The sequence below is a fragment of the Mya arenaria genome, chromosome 4, assembly GCF_026914265.1.
Source record: "Mya arenaria isolate MELC-2E11 chromosome 4, ASM2691426v1".
Taxonomy (NCBI): domain Eukaryota; kingdom Metazoa; phylum Mollusca; class Bivalvia; order Myida; family Myidae; genus Mya; species Mya arenaria.
This window is the reverse complement of record NC_069125.1, coordinates 72,843,236-72,859,182: the sequence shown is the minus strand read 5'-3', so window position 1 is coordinate 72,859,182 and position 15,947 is coordinate 72,843,236. Positions and strand designations below refer to the sequence as shown.

Genomic DNA, 15,947 nt, shown 5'->3' with positions numbered 1-15,947 from the left:
TTTCATGAATTTTTTTGCCTTTTTCTGCCTGACAATGCATTACATTTTTTTGCCTTTTTCTGCCTAACAATAAATTATATTTTTTGCCTTTTTCTGTCTGACAATTCATGAATTTTTTTGCTGTTTTCTGCCTGACAATGCATAACATTGTTTTGCCTTTTTCTGCCTGACAATGCATTACATTTTTTTGCCTTTTTCTGCCTAACAATGCATTACATTTTTTTGCCTTTTTCTGCCTGACAATGCATAACATTTTTTTGCCTTCTTCTGCCTGACAATGCATTACATTTTTTTGCCTTTTTCTGCCTAACAATGCATTACATTTTTTTGCCTTTTTCTGCCTGACAATGCATTACATTTTTTTGCCTTTTTCTGCCTAACAATGCATAACATTTTTTTGCCTTTTTCTGCCTGACAATGCATTACATTTTTTTGCCTTTTTCTGCCTGACAATGCATTACATTGTTTTTCCTTTTTCTGCCTAACAATGCATTACATTTTTTTGCCTTTTTCTGCCTGACAATGCATTACATTTTTTTGCCTTTTTCTGCCTGACAATGCATTACATTTTTTTGCCTTTTTCTGCCTAACAATGCATAACATTTTTTTGCCTTTTTCTGCCTGACAATGCATAACATTTTTTTGCCTTTTTCTGCCTGACAATGCATTACATTTTTTTGCATTTTTCTGCCTGACATTAAATTATACTTTTTGCCTTCATCTGCCTGACAATACATTAAATTTTTTGCCGTTTTCTGCCCGACAATACATTACATTTTTTGCCTTTTTCTGTCTGACAATGCATAACATATTTTGCATTTTTTCTGTCTGACAATATATTACATTTTTGCCATTTTCACTATTTTCTGCCTGACAATAAACATATTTTGCATTGTTCGTGTGGCAGACAAAAAAAAAACACAACAAAATACCCCTACAGTCATGTCTATATGTTTAATAGCACATTAACAATATATATGGTACTTTTTTCAAGAATTATAACGATATCATACATCTCTATATTTTTTCAAGAATTATACCGTAAATGACTGGTTATGAGGCACACTTATTTTCCTCAGATTTTGATGTCAAAAAATGCCTGCGTCTTACAACCAGTAACAAGCTCTTGAAATTTTTTCTGAGGTCGATTTCAGGCCGATATTGGCTCTTCAGAGAAATAAATGGTGAAAAAACTAGTTAGTTTAGATTTGTGTAGAAAGGGATATCACTCACGTTATCTCGATTGAGTTTATACGGGTTAAAATGGCAGTTGAAGATCGGGATACGGTGCATCGTAAAACGTTTTTTATTATTTTCAATTTACTTTATTGTACGAATAAAAAAATTCAATAATATTTTGTGCACTGTCAAATATTTTTTGTCAGTTGTACCATAAGGTGTGAAAAACTCGCACTGCTTTTAAAGCTGTTTAACATACCACTTCTACAAACTGTTGCCATTTACGTTATCGTTTACAATTTACTGTCAGAAAGAAATCTTACAAATTGTCATAAAAGGTACTTTTCAGTGCCATCCAGATACAAATTTCAAAATAATTTGTTATGTTTTTATTTAACATGAAACGAATAAACAATGAAACATATTTGCTTTGTATTAGTATTGTATGGTTTTAAAAATAACCATCGCCATTTTCACGAAAAAAAAAATGTTTGTCACTGTAAAAAAAATGTTGGCCGATCGGGGCAGACGTTTTTGACATTTTTTCTATGCGTCCTATAACCAAAAACATAGATTAAAAGTTTTTTTTCTTGGATTTTTCACAGATTTTTTTGCCTGCATCTTATACCCCTTATCGTCTTATACCCAGTCATTTACAGTACACAAAAAGTGCATTTTACAAAAACATGATCGAGTGTGTAGCTATCTGTGATTTTTCACTAAACAACATTGATGCTATGCTCCGCCCACTTATCTGCCTCATTAGCATATAGTAAGTCAGTGGACCAGGGTGGGATTTCTTTGGTATTTCCCATACATTTCTGTTGAATAAAGCATCTTGTGGACCTAGGGAATTTATCAGACATCATATGAGAATGTATCATAGTTATATACTCACTTTTATTTTTTTCTCTAATTATTTAATCCTAATTGGCACTGAGGCTTTAACTTTTCTGTTTTCCTTTACACATGTACATAGAAACTAATGTATTGAAATCTTTTGTATGTAATGTAAACGTTAACAACTGCCCGGCAAGAGTTCGTTTTCTCACCCATTTCTCATTACTATTTTACATGGTGATAGATTATTGAATTTGAGACTTGCAAGGAATACTTGCAAAATTGTAAAAAAAATCTGAAGTTAGGGATTCTGAATAAAGTTATTATGTATTTCACTAACTACCCGACAGACAGTGGTGTAGCACCAGACAGTGGTGTAGCACCAGACAGTGGTGTAGCACCAGACAGTGGTGTAGCACCAGACAGTGGTGTAGCACCAGACAGTGGTGTAGCACCAGACAGTGGTGTAGCACCAGACAGTGGTGTAGCACCAGACAGTGGTGTAGCACCAGACACTGGTGTAGCACCAGACAGTGGTGTAGCACCAGACAGTGGTGTAGCACCAGACAGTGGTGTAGCACCAGACAGTGGTGTAGCACCAGACAGTGGTGTAGCACATGTTTTAGGGACCATGAGCATTGAACATCACAAGAATAACTGTTGGTCCACTTTACCACAACACTACAGGAAGTTTACAATAAGGAACCTGCCATATTAGTCCCTAATCATGCAACAGAATGATTCCATTTCAGGCTTTATTTATGTTTTGATTTAAAAAAATAAATATCAATATTAGTATTGGACACATTAAATCATGGTTGCCACATACACATTATTGCTTGAATCCATAAAACAACCAATGCTTCAAGAGAGCAGCTCTTTTATGAAATTACCATTTTTCTTCAAATTCATCAGCAAAACTTAAGCAAACAAACCCTTCTAATGCATGCATTTTCAAACCACTCAACAGCTAAAAGAGTTCATTACATGTTTCCACATGCTTGTATTCTAGTGTATTAATTTTCTCAGCATTTTGCCCAAAGGGAATACAAGTTCATACCATATGTGGTGTTCTGATCACCATAAGCAGCTATTTTGAGGGTAAGGCCATATAGACCATTTTGTAACACTGGATGATTCAGGATATGTATTTATAAAATTCTGGGATACTTTGCAGGCAAATATAATCCTATTGATTTTACACATTTTAATGATACAATTTGCATAGCTGCCTGCATTTTAAAACCAACAAGCTTGATGCAATTATCTTAAACTGAGGGAACAAATTAAACAGGGAATAATCTTCAAATCTTTTGTTTGGACACATTCTTTCCACAAATACAAACTTCAAAATAAAGTTTTCTCTAAGGAAATAATGGCAGGATTCCTTTCTTAGTTTGCATTATTTGTAAAATAGGTTTATCCCACATGTCAAATAGCCCTGTTAATTTGTCAAACATTTTTTTTGCAGAACTGACGAGAAATGAATGAAAAAACAATGCGATATCTTCAGAGAATGTAAAAAAACAACCAACTAAGACAAAACCAAACATTGCTGTGGCCTAAGATACCTCAGCCATACAAAACAATGCATTTATGCATATGTTGTAAAAGAAGCCCTATCATCATAATAACAATAGTTTTCTGAGAAACTTAATGTGTTGAAGTTCTGTATTTATAAAAATATCGGTGACCGACTTTTTTTCGTACTATGGCCAGCATAAAATCGCATGCATTAAATGCACAATCAGTCAAGTGTCAAAAGACATAGTACAGACGTGGCTCTTGCATGCAACAGGTCGCCTTTATATACGGAACACTTTGCCAAGTAACACAGTTACAGACTGTGCTAGACCAACTACAGTTGAACACCGCTATTCTGAACACAGCCGTAATAATCGTTATTTCAAAATTATTTTTCCGTCCTGACTTTACTCTTTCGCTATTTAATCGCTATTCCGAGGTAAAAAAAAGTCCCGATTTGGTATTTCACACCTATTTATCACATTATCTTATTTCAAACTCGAACATGTCACAGTTTTTCACACCACACCATGCACTCGGGCATCAGCTAGAGGTGACAATTGAGCACAATTAGCGCTTGTTAAAGAATGACATAGAGCACTGTGTGTTACAAACATCGATGTCAGATAATGAGCGATTCATTTTGGTGATGTACAGTAAATTACTGGGTATAAGATGATAGGGGGTATAAGACGAAGGCAAAAAAATCTGTGAAACAAAACTTTAAATCCATGTTTTGGGTTATAGGACACATGGAAAAAATGTCAAAATCGTCTGCCCCGATCGGCCACCATGTTTGTTGACAGTGCCGAACAATTTTTTTTATATTGTACAGGTTTGCTCTCAAAATGTCAAAACCTACAGAAAGAAAAAAGAAGGTGGCAAAGTGCGAAAAAACAAGACCATTATCGCAAAAGTTTGTAGTATTGATATGTTAAACAGCTTTAAAGGGACTGTACCCCACAGATTGGCACCAAAAAAAGTTCTTTTCTGTAACGAATCTCAGGAAAATTATTTAATAAAATGTTTTACTCTTTAATATCATAATTGTAAAACAAATACCAAAATGCAAAAAAAAACGAGTTGGAGACCGGGTTCGAACCGGGGTCGCCAAAATTGCAGTCCAGTGTTGTATCCACTGTGCTACGAAGGCTTACCCTTAACAGTTGAAATATTTCAACTATATACCTCACTTGGTAATATTAAGTGATAACATTGACTAATCAAGCATAAGGAATGAATTCTACTAGGTAGATATACCTAGTAATCTTTTTTAATGGAAAAATACCAAAAAACTGTGAAAAAAATAATTAATTGTAAACTATGTGATACTTCAGTTAGTAAGTTTCAATATATTGTACACATCGATACCAAGTTTATGTCAGTTTTCAACAATTTTCTTTTTTTTCACTATTTCATCATACAGCCCCTTTAAAGGCAGTGTGAGTTTTTCACACCCTATCGTACAAAGACAAAAACTATTTTCACAGTGCACAGCTTTGCTACTTTATATGCATGTTTAATTATTGTTATATTCAAAATAATATTGAATAATTTTAATTGTAAAATATTTTTTTTTAATTATAAACGTCTTACGATATACCGTATCCTGATCTTCAACTGCCGCTTTAACTCATATATATTCGATCGTTATGACGCAAGTAACATCCCCTTCTACATAAATCTAAACAAATGCTCGGCCTGAAATCCACCTCAGAACAAAAGTTCAAAAGCTTGTTACTGGTTATTAGACGCAGGCATTTTTTTATATCAGAGGGAAAAAAATGCGTCTAATACCCAGTCATTTACAGTAGTGTGTTTACAATTGCTTGTTAACACAACCTGAATATTGTTTGAAAATGTCTATGTCATAAGATTTGATTGCCGCATTGCTCACTCAACCCACTACTGAACAATTCGTGGTATGTTCCGAATGCATACATGTGCTGTCATTTTGTTTTGAATGTTTATGTTGCTTTAGTAAAGAAGTATAATAAAGAAACAAATAAATTAAACAATAAATCAACAAATATTTTTGTATACAAAAGGTCACTTAAACCGAATGTAACTGACATTGCAATCTTCAAAACTATGTATTTCACGTCATCTATAATTCGTGAATGCTGTCATTTTCTGAAAATTGTTAATCCGAAATATTGCTATTCCGAAATAATTCTTTGGGTCCCTAATGTTTTGGATTAACGGTGTTTAACTGTATACTGGATATGTTAATGCACTATTCCATAATGATAAACCTGTAAGTGTGACCTTGAACTTTGAGGTTGGGACTTGGGTCTTGCACGCGACACGTTGTCTTTTTGTATCTAGCACATGTGCCAAAAATAAAATAAAATCCCTCTATGCATGATAGCCCACACACAACCAACTATACTCTGTGCATATAATCAGCATTCCATAATAATTAACCTGTAGGTGTGACCTTGATCTCTGCGGAACGGACATGGGTATTGCATGCAACATGTTGTCTTTATGTACTGAATACATGTGCCTACAAATTTAAAAATCCCTCTCTGCATGACCAAAGTTACTGTCCAGACACACAAAGAAAGGACAGAGTGATTACAATATGCCCTCCTTTAGGGACATAAAAATCACATGTGCACAATTTCCCATGCTGACCAACATTCCTGTTAAGTTTCATGAGTGTCTAAGGTGCAAACCTTCTGGATCTATATGGGACACAATGTTTTCATACCAACTTGTATGGGCAGTATTACCTTTGTTAGCCTGAGTGACATGGGACAGAAATGCAGGTGCACAACAGCCCATGGCGTCCAACAAATCTATGAAGTTTTATTTGAATAGATGCAATACTTTTGAAACAACATATGACACAATACTTTTTGGATTTGATGTGACAAGATGCACCGAGTGCAACTTCTATATAGCCCGCAGATTATAAGAATCCTTCATGGCAGCTTGGTATTCCAACCCAAAGGTACGGTGTTTTGTGGAAACGTGACTTACCAAGTTTCCGCAGAACACACTGAACAAGGTTTGGGATGAACCTATCTTACACGAGCATCCATGGTAGATGCTTTTTCTCCCACCTCAGTTAAACAAAATAAAGTTAAGATGAATTTTTAACTGGAACTCTTTTAGCATAGTGAAATAACAGCGTACAGATATGTAATGATTTGTGGTTGTCATAGATATGCACACAGTGATTCAAAATATGTTTATAGTCAAATTGTTCTTTAAATAGATCTAAGGAGTGTGCAGCGTTATTTTTTTTAATGCAGCGTGAACAACATTTGTTGGTGCCATTTGAAGCGAGACATGATTTATTTGGATTCTAAATATTGCCTAAAGACAAGGTTTCCATAGTGCTAAAGACGACAGTTTTCAACAAGGGAGGTAATTGCTTGATGACAATAAAAACAGTATTTCCATACGTGTACTTTTTTATCTTTGCCCATGGGCAAGATAAGGATTTGGATTTCCGGCATGGCTATATGTTTGGATCTACTTATATGAGGTGGGAGAAATATCAATCTGGGGGTATAACCACTGGCAAGGTGTCTTCAAACTAAGAACAAAACTATATTCATTTAAAAGCTGAATTCACTTGTAACCAACACAGCAAAATACAATGTCACTTTGCATATATTCTATCCACATTTTGACAGCTTATACATGTACACATGTTTAGGCAAGATTATTTTTTCTAACCCATTTAAGTCCTTTATGATGATCCATTCTCTTTTTCAAGAACCAAAATGAAACACTGGAGTCAGAAAAAATATCCGACATAAATTCAAGTTAGTTACGAACATGCCATCATACATCAGCTGTGCCTTTCAAATCACTAATCAAATTTTTCGAACCATGTTTGGGAACACGCCACCTAATGTAGCAATATCATCTACACCATTATATTTATCACTCATCTAATAGGGTATACACAATTCCATTACTTTTTACAGCAAACATCTCTTAAATTAATAAAATTTCCCTCAAAAAGTAATGTAGAAAAATGTATACAAGGATATTAAGCAAAGCAATACATTTTCTGGAAGGAATTGTTCAAAGAAGTTATTAACAGACAAACTTAATATTATATAAACCAATCCGGCCAGTATCATTTTAGTTGTATCAACTCAAAAACTAAATACTGAGAGATTGGTTTAAACAATATCATTAATCAACTCAAGAACTGATACAGTAAATTTTAAAATAAAATAATTTTATTAAATAAAAAAATAAGAAAAAAAGGTTCTATCTTCTTCTTTATTAAATGTCAGTTAGAACCTTTTTGCATTCACATCTCATAATAAATAACAGTAACAGTAACACGGGGCAGTAACAGTTTAAAGGGGCTATGATGAAATATCGTAAAAAAAAGAAAATTGTTAAAAACTGACATAAACTTGGTATCGATGTGTACAATGCATTGAAACTAACTAACTGAAGTATCACATAGTTTACAATTAATTTATTTTTTGCAATCTTTTTTCGTATTTTTCCATTAAAAAAGATTACTAGGTATGTATACCCAGTAGAATTCAATCTTATGCATGATTGGCTAGTCGATGTTATCACGTGATATTTCCAAGTTAGGACAGTGGATACAACCCTGGACTGCAATTTTGGCGACACCAGTTCGAACCCGGTCTCCTACTCGATTTTTTTTTTTATATTTTGTATTTTTTTTTACAATTATGATATCAAAGAGTTTCGTTACTGAATTTTTTTTGGTGCCAACCTCGTGCATAGGCCCTTTAACTGTTATTCTCTTAGTTAACATATATTATATGCATCATTATAATCATAAATTATTTAGTTTTCATTTCAATGTCAAAAACATTCACTGTCATGCTCAGTTTGTTTGTTTATTTAAATAAATAAAAGAACTGTTGAATTGGGCCAATTTAAAGAATGCTTCGTGTTACCAATCTACAGCTGCAACTGTTGACAAAAATGTCACATCACTTTGTTCTAATACAATATATGTTCTTATAACTTGAAAGGTGACTTGTTCTGCTATTATAATGAATGCTGTCCACATGTGACATAGGACCCGTCATATTTGGATGCCTAAAAACTGGCATCAGATGCATGAGGGTCCCAGAGGACTTGAGGTTACAAGTTCAAATCCTTCTACTGTTTGGAAACACTTACATTTCTTTTATTTTCCTTTGTTATCGTTTTATCTATAAACTTGATCTGTTTTCTAACCAACATATGTATTTAAAAACATGCAAAAATGTTTATATATAATTACTACTTCAAAACTGAAGCAAATTGCCCTTGAACTCAATTGGTTCCAAAGTTCTAAAATTCTAGAAAACTGAATTCCAAAAGTAGTTCAAATATTTTAAATATATTCTTTTGACTATTATACAGCTCCTGTAATTTCATGCCAAATAAGACTGTAAATTCTTACTGTCAGGCCACCCAAAATTGATATTTCGTTTCTCAGATCTCAAAACCTTTTTTTTTAAAGTTTATTTTTAACAACGGCTCCTATCTTTTCAACAAAATATTTAAAACGTATCATCAGTCTGAATATTTTAACATACACATACATTTAATATTACAGGTCTGTGATAATTGAAACTGTTGCACAAATCAGTACTTTGTGGGTATTTTCCTTTAAGGAGGAGAATACAGTCTTATTGTTCAGGATTCCATTTTAAACATTATATAGGTGAAACAAGAGCGCTACAGAATAATTGCCTACACTCATCTGATGATGTTTTTCCCAGTCAAACAAGGGGCATAACTGAAAAATTATTGCAGCCAATTATTGTCCTCTTAATATATCTGCTAACTTGGCTAGGAACTATACACACATATATTCAAAGGTCAATAATGCTGGCTTTACATTATATAACATATAAGTTGAGTATATTTAAAAAAGGTTGAAGTTATATCACAACTACGCAACCATGACAACAACACCAAGGCTAATTTATTGACAATACCTTCACTGTTTTCTATAATAAAAAAGAGGGGCTGAAAATGGTTTCAGTTTTGCCAGCTCCTATTTTTGAATTTAATGAAAAAATAATATTTTTATTTTAGCCCAAATCTGTCAAAATAATAAAAAAAGGGTGGCCTGATAATCGACTCAATTTTCCTCAATTATTTAGAAAAAAACCTTACCATCAATCTATGTTCTTTGAAAATTTTAAATGCAAGAAATTTCAAGTAACCAAGTACGGCTTGTGCAATCAGTATGGCGCCATTAATTTTACCATTTTCCTTTCCTGAAGGAGTTTTTGTCTATTAAAATGTTTAAATATCTATAATTTAGAACATTATCTGCAAGATGAAGTTCAGGCATCAACCCTATAGAATTATTTCAACTTCATCATTCTCTTTGAAAACCACATAACAAAAGGCCTTAAATTTTGATGTTTTAAAACAGAAAAATACTCTGAGAATCTAGTAATCAGTAATAATTGAGAAGAACATACATCTGTAAAATTAGTAATTTTGTAACAATTTGAAAAGAAAACTACACAGTAGATTTTAACAACAGATTAGCCTGCTTTCTTCCACAGACATACTGCTTGAGACTTAGATAATCATTATTGTCAAATTTAGAAGATTTGAACTGATACATGAGAATCACAATGAAATGGTCTTATTTTACAATCTATAGCTCACTTTATGGGAGTCATCATATACAATAGATCTGCTCAACAAAACTTAATTTCATCTGAAAGAAACTTCAAAACATCATTTACATTTCCCATCTGATTTATTTTTTTCAGAATCTGAACGATTGTGTAGTTGCGTAAATTATTTGCGATTTTTCTATCTGATACTTCAATTATCACTTAAATTATTGATCTAAACTGAGCCTCATCTGTATTGTACCCACACTGCTAATTTGCATATTACCCATCAGGCACATGTATTTTCAAATCCAATGTACGAAGATTACGGAAAATGAGAAAAATGGCAGATGTGTAATTTCGAGAACAATGAACTAATGACAAAACCAAAATATGATTTACAGGGAACCTCACATATATATGGTAATCAAATGAAAACTAATGCTGGGTTCATTATGAATGGATCATAAACTGAAAGTTAAATGTTCAGTTCTTGTTTGATTTGAAATGTACATGTTTACAAGTACAGAGCAACTTGATTTTAAATTTAATAATACATGTAGTTGTTGTGGTAACATGTTTAAAACTTTCTCAAAACTTTAAAAATTCCCATAACAAATGAATTGTGTACCTAGTGTTTTACACGATTGCTGTGAAGCATTATAAGGCAATCACATAATTAAGCAATTAGACTAGTACATTTTAAGCAATTACAGACAAATCAAGAAAAAAAACTCCATACTGTCTGATCCCATTTTAATTAATAACATCAGATATTATGCCTAATATCTTTGCAACCAAAACTGCCAGGTGAAGGTGTAAATTAAGCAAAGAATTTGCAAGTCAGGTGCCATAATATCAGAGTGTCTAAAGCTATCTGGTTAATTTATGAAAAATTAATTTAGTCAAATTTTGATAATTAAAGGGCCATAACTCATGAGTTTGTTATGCCCATTGACATAGTTACCAAGATTGAAAAAGATCTGATGAAAAATGCAGGGCTTTTTCAGCGAAATTGGAAAGAGGCCTGGCTTTTTCATTTCGGGAAATTCTAATGCATAAAACTTCACATTGGGAACATAAAATGCATCAATGCTTAAAGCTCATTTACTAAAAAATAATGGAAGATTGATATACAGTAAGAAAAAAACTCCACTATAACATCAGCACATTTAACTAAGATTCAATGATATTATATTTTTTTTATAAAAGTCGAAAAATTTGGGAAAAACATACTTTTTTTTCAATTTGGAAGTAAAAGAATTTTGGCCTCTGCTTAAACAGGGTGAAAACCCTGAAAAGGTCAAGTTCAAGGGGAAAACTTTGATTGATGCCTTACGCATACCAACCATAGGTGATCAAATTAAAACAAGCAGTTTTGTTTTTAAAATCAATTTTTAATATTACATCCTAGGTTGTAATTGAACTTGTTCAAGGATATAACAGTTCTAGTTTTAAGGCTTTCATAGGCCATCCAGGGTTGCTACACACTTCGTCGAAACTTAAGGAAACCAGTGAACAAATAAGATTTTACCATGCTATTTGGCCGTAATGTTAAATTGTGACAGCCTGTTTATAACACATAAAAAGGGTATTCTGATTAATAAAATGTAAAATATTGACCAAAAAAAGAAAATAAGTTATTGTAGTTTGTTTACTTTTTTCAAATATATCAATGGAAGAGCAACCGTAAATCACTGTGCATTGGAAGCCAGCAGATAGGACCCAGGCAAAAAAAGAAGAGAAAAAGTGATGTTGTGAGAATATGCCAAAATATATTTTTTTAAAATACAAAACATTCATAGTGAAGATAGCAGAAGTTATTAAATAGTACAGCTTATGTACATGAATGATAAAATTTAGTGAAATTGAACAATAGCACATGGGTATAAAGCACTTAAATAGCTTATTGCAATACTATGTTACATAATCAATAAACAACAATTTCATTCTGTCAACCCGATTTGGCTCTCCCTGAAGCCTTTAAATAAATTATTTGTTGTTGTATTGTAAGCAACAACCATATATTGTACGTAAATGTTCTCAACACCTTCAGCTCAGTATTTCAGGTTGTTCACACCTTCATACATTGACAGTGCACAAGAATACCACTTCACAGTATGCTCGTCTAACTTTTTTTATACAAATTCATACTATCTAGGGTTAGGGTTCAATTTCATAACTTTAAAATAATTAAGTACTTTTATGTGTTGCCTACTTACCATACCCCCTTTCCCCTTGCCGATATAACTAAATCCATCAATCAATGTGAGTTAAGTCCCTTTGAAGTGAAATGTAAACAAAAACTTTCTTCAATTTAATTCTCTATTAAAGTAATATCAGCCACACATGGTATTGAAAAGTAATTGTTAGAAGCCTAATACTAAAGATGCAATACAGGAACTTTTTATGGGAATGCTGGGGAAAAATGTGTGTCCTTTACACAGTGATTTTCAGTATATGTAACCATGTATGCAGGATTCATGATTGCTAATTTCAAGTGCAGGGGAGCAATGATCTAAGACGTAATTGACGTCTAAGTGTGACCTTTACCTTCCAGATAGTGACGTGGGTCTTACGTTAATATATATTCTTTGTGCCAAACATCTGTGCCATGTTATTAAAAAAAAAAAATCACCTTTGCATGACCCTGTTACAGCCCGGATACGACCACCTATTCACTTTGGCAAATATGCCTTGCGTGCAAGAAGTCGCTTTTGGGTGCCAAACATCTGTGCCAGGGTCAGGGTTTGAATTTAGACTCGCATACTCGCAAAATGCGAGCGACATTTGGAAATTGCGAGTCACTTTTATTCAAGCTCGCAAAATTCTGCAAGTGGCTTTTTCTAGACCACAAAATGTTAAAAGGAAAGAAGAATAAACATGAACTTAATTCCGCTATGTAGTCGAGTGTAAACAGCCTATAAGTGGCATGTTTACACTACCGGTATAAAGAAGACAGTACTGAGTCACGCTCTAGTAGGTTTTCAAAAATAGAACAAATACGGAAAAGGCCGAGTTTTATCTCGAATCTTTCCGGGATGCTCCGAGGCGTGCATAATACAAAGTAAATACGAATGACGTAATTATCACCTAGCTCAATCATTGGCTAAATTTAGCGCTTTTGAGCACTATATGTAAACCCCATCATCCTTTAAATACATTTCCGCCCAACTGTCAAAATGAATAGACTTCGTTGATCGATATATTTCATGGTCCAAAGTATCCACGCTACATTTACTGTTGCTTTTTTTATTTTAAATTTATTATTTTATTGTTTTTAATACTTATAGACTTAATGAAATCTGTAGCGTGCTTGTCGAATGGGTATTAAATTACCCGATGGCGAGGGTAAATATACAAAGTGAACAATGTCAAATTATTGGACAGGTTTGTTATCAAAAAGCTGCCAGCATCAGACGAGTCTTTCCATACCCCCCAAATAGAATAAGCCATCAACAAGTTCGAGTAGTCGAGTCACTCAAGATTGATACTTTTTAATATTCATAATATGTCTTAGGTGTTAATTTCTACTTTAATTAGACAATATTATAAGGGAATAAAGCAAATAATAAAATTGCAAGTTGATTTGTCATTTCGGGAGTTGCCTCAAAATGCACTCGCAAAATTTTGCGAGTGCTCCTCAAAGTTAAATTCGAACCCTGAGGTTATTTCAGATTTGCACCCTGCATGAGAAAGTAACAGCTCATCACGTAAAAAATGGCCGTACAGAAGGATGGAGGGACCCACAGGAGGACAGTGTGATTTTAATATACCTACCTTTTTGGCAAAACAATCAAAAGACCAAACCAGAAACTCCAAAATTAGAAGGAAAACAATCATTTCATTCACATTTACATCAAAACAAAGCCATTGGAAAACTCCTAAAAAACGCTTCTATTTCTGGTATTTTTTTAATACTCTTTCACAAATGCCAAGCATAGAAGTGTGTCTTGATTTGAGTCTGAAATGTCAAGTATAGAATCAGTAGTGTGTCCTGATTTGAATCTGTACAAAACCTCATATACATAATTTTGTTTCAGATGGCCTTATTTTGCAGATTTAAACAAATCTTGAGACCCGTCCACCTCTGTCATAAGACCCACTAGAAGTTGAAAGAAAATCACTTTGTTCTCAACACATTTTCACTCTCAATGTCACCTGAGAGAATCATTCTAGTATGAAGCTAATGAAGCAATATCATAATTTACCCTGACATCTTTCTTGAATCTCTCGACATTGCGGATGTTAGTCACATCATCCATCCCAAGCAGCAGAACCATTATGTTGAACACGTATGTCAGCAGGTTCGTCAGATGACAGTCGTCCGCATTATCATCCTCTGACACCACAATCAATGTAACACTGAAACATGTTTATATACATGAGTACTTTTATTACTTTTTGTTGACTCTAATGATAACCAACTCATAAATATGACTTTGTGTAAGGCCATAAGTTTTTTTTAATAATTTAAGTCTTAAAGTTGCAATATATCTGTAAAAAGTGTTAATAACTTTAAAATAATAATTGATGCCATTGCATCTTTGAATGCAATTTGTAAACAAACATAATTTTTAGATTCTAAACACATATCAGAACCTGTCATGGAAGGATTTCCACAAGATCTTGGAGTCATCTGTCACCGTGGAGACGAGCTGAACATCATGAGAGTTAGCAAACATATGAACACCATTCAACGACCCTATCACGGGGAATGGAAGCTGAAATAGGCACAGAATGAGGTCATCGAGGCTATTGAAGTCTTGTTACGAGTCAAACATAAAGGAATTTAAAGGATTTTGTCAAGGTAGCAGGCTTTGAAATATTTTCTTACTTAACTTGCCTGGACTGCATTCAAAATGTACTTGCCTGAAACCATTTCAACTTGCTCAAATAAAATAAAGCATTAATGCAGTTGTTTTCTTTCCTTATTCATTCTCTTTTCTCCATTTTATGTCATAGAGTAACAAAATAAGCCTGTTAATACAATTGATACATTTTATACAATTGAGTATTTACAACAATAAATCATCTTCTATATCAATAAATAGCTTTCTCATACGGGAACTTGCATGACCACTTTCATACATACAAGTACATAACAGATACATACATGACATACAGACTATACATTGAGATTACATTTACAACACACTGAATACTACCACACGTTTATCTGCATGTTGAAAAGATGACATGACAGGTTGTTACATCTATGCTTACATTTTCAATATTAAGGTTAAAGGTAAATTATTTATCAAATGGAGTGTGTGGGGGACTTTGACTTTCATTCCAGCCAAGCCCAGGTAAAATCCCAGCCCTGCGGGTACGAACTGATTGTAAAATCCCTGCCAAATGCCCCCCCCCCCCCACAGGTAATGCCCATTTCCCCGCTACAGTTGACGTGAACCAAAAACACCGCATTCATCCGGCACTGCGGGCCACCTTTAAGGTAAAGACATGGCCCATTTCCTCCGCAACTCTCCGGACCGCGGGGGGGGGGGGGGGGGGTGGGGGGGGGGGGGGTGGTGGTGATTTTAAGTAATTTTCAAAATTAAAGGGCCATAACTCTCGAATGACTAAAGCGCTATTACTGGACACACAATAAACCCTCTTTCCAACCAATAACATATGAGCTCAAACCTCCCCTACCCCTGCACAAACAATACTGCATAGAATAATGAAAATTAAAGTGTTTACCAGTAATTAAAGTAGCATTTAAGACAATGTCATAGCACTCCCTTCTCCCCATTCTGCTTCCCCAACCCTGCCCCAGCCCCTCTTACACAACATACCCCCCTCTCACACAATTTA

General features: G+C 33.9%; 1 protein-coding gene across 1 annotated transcript in view; it reads right to left on the bottom strand.

Moving 5' to 3' along the window:
* The window catches only part of LOC128230545 (protein fuzzy homolog), a 33,756-nt gene that overhangs the window by 15,668 nt on the left and 2,141 nt on the right, over positions 1-15,947 (bottom strand). Inside the window, exons 2-3 of the mRNA XM_052942921.1 lie at positions 14,733-14,854; positions 14,342-14,495 (exon numbers count right to left, since the gene is read on the bottom strand). Coding sequence (XP_052798881.1) covers positions 14,342-14,495; positions 14,733-14,854 — 276 coding nt within the window. The remainder of the gene's footprint in view (positions 1-14,341; positions 14,496-14,732; positions 14,855-15,947) is intronic.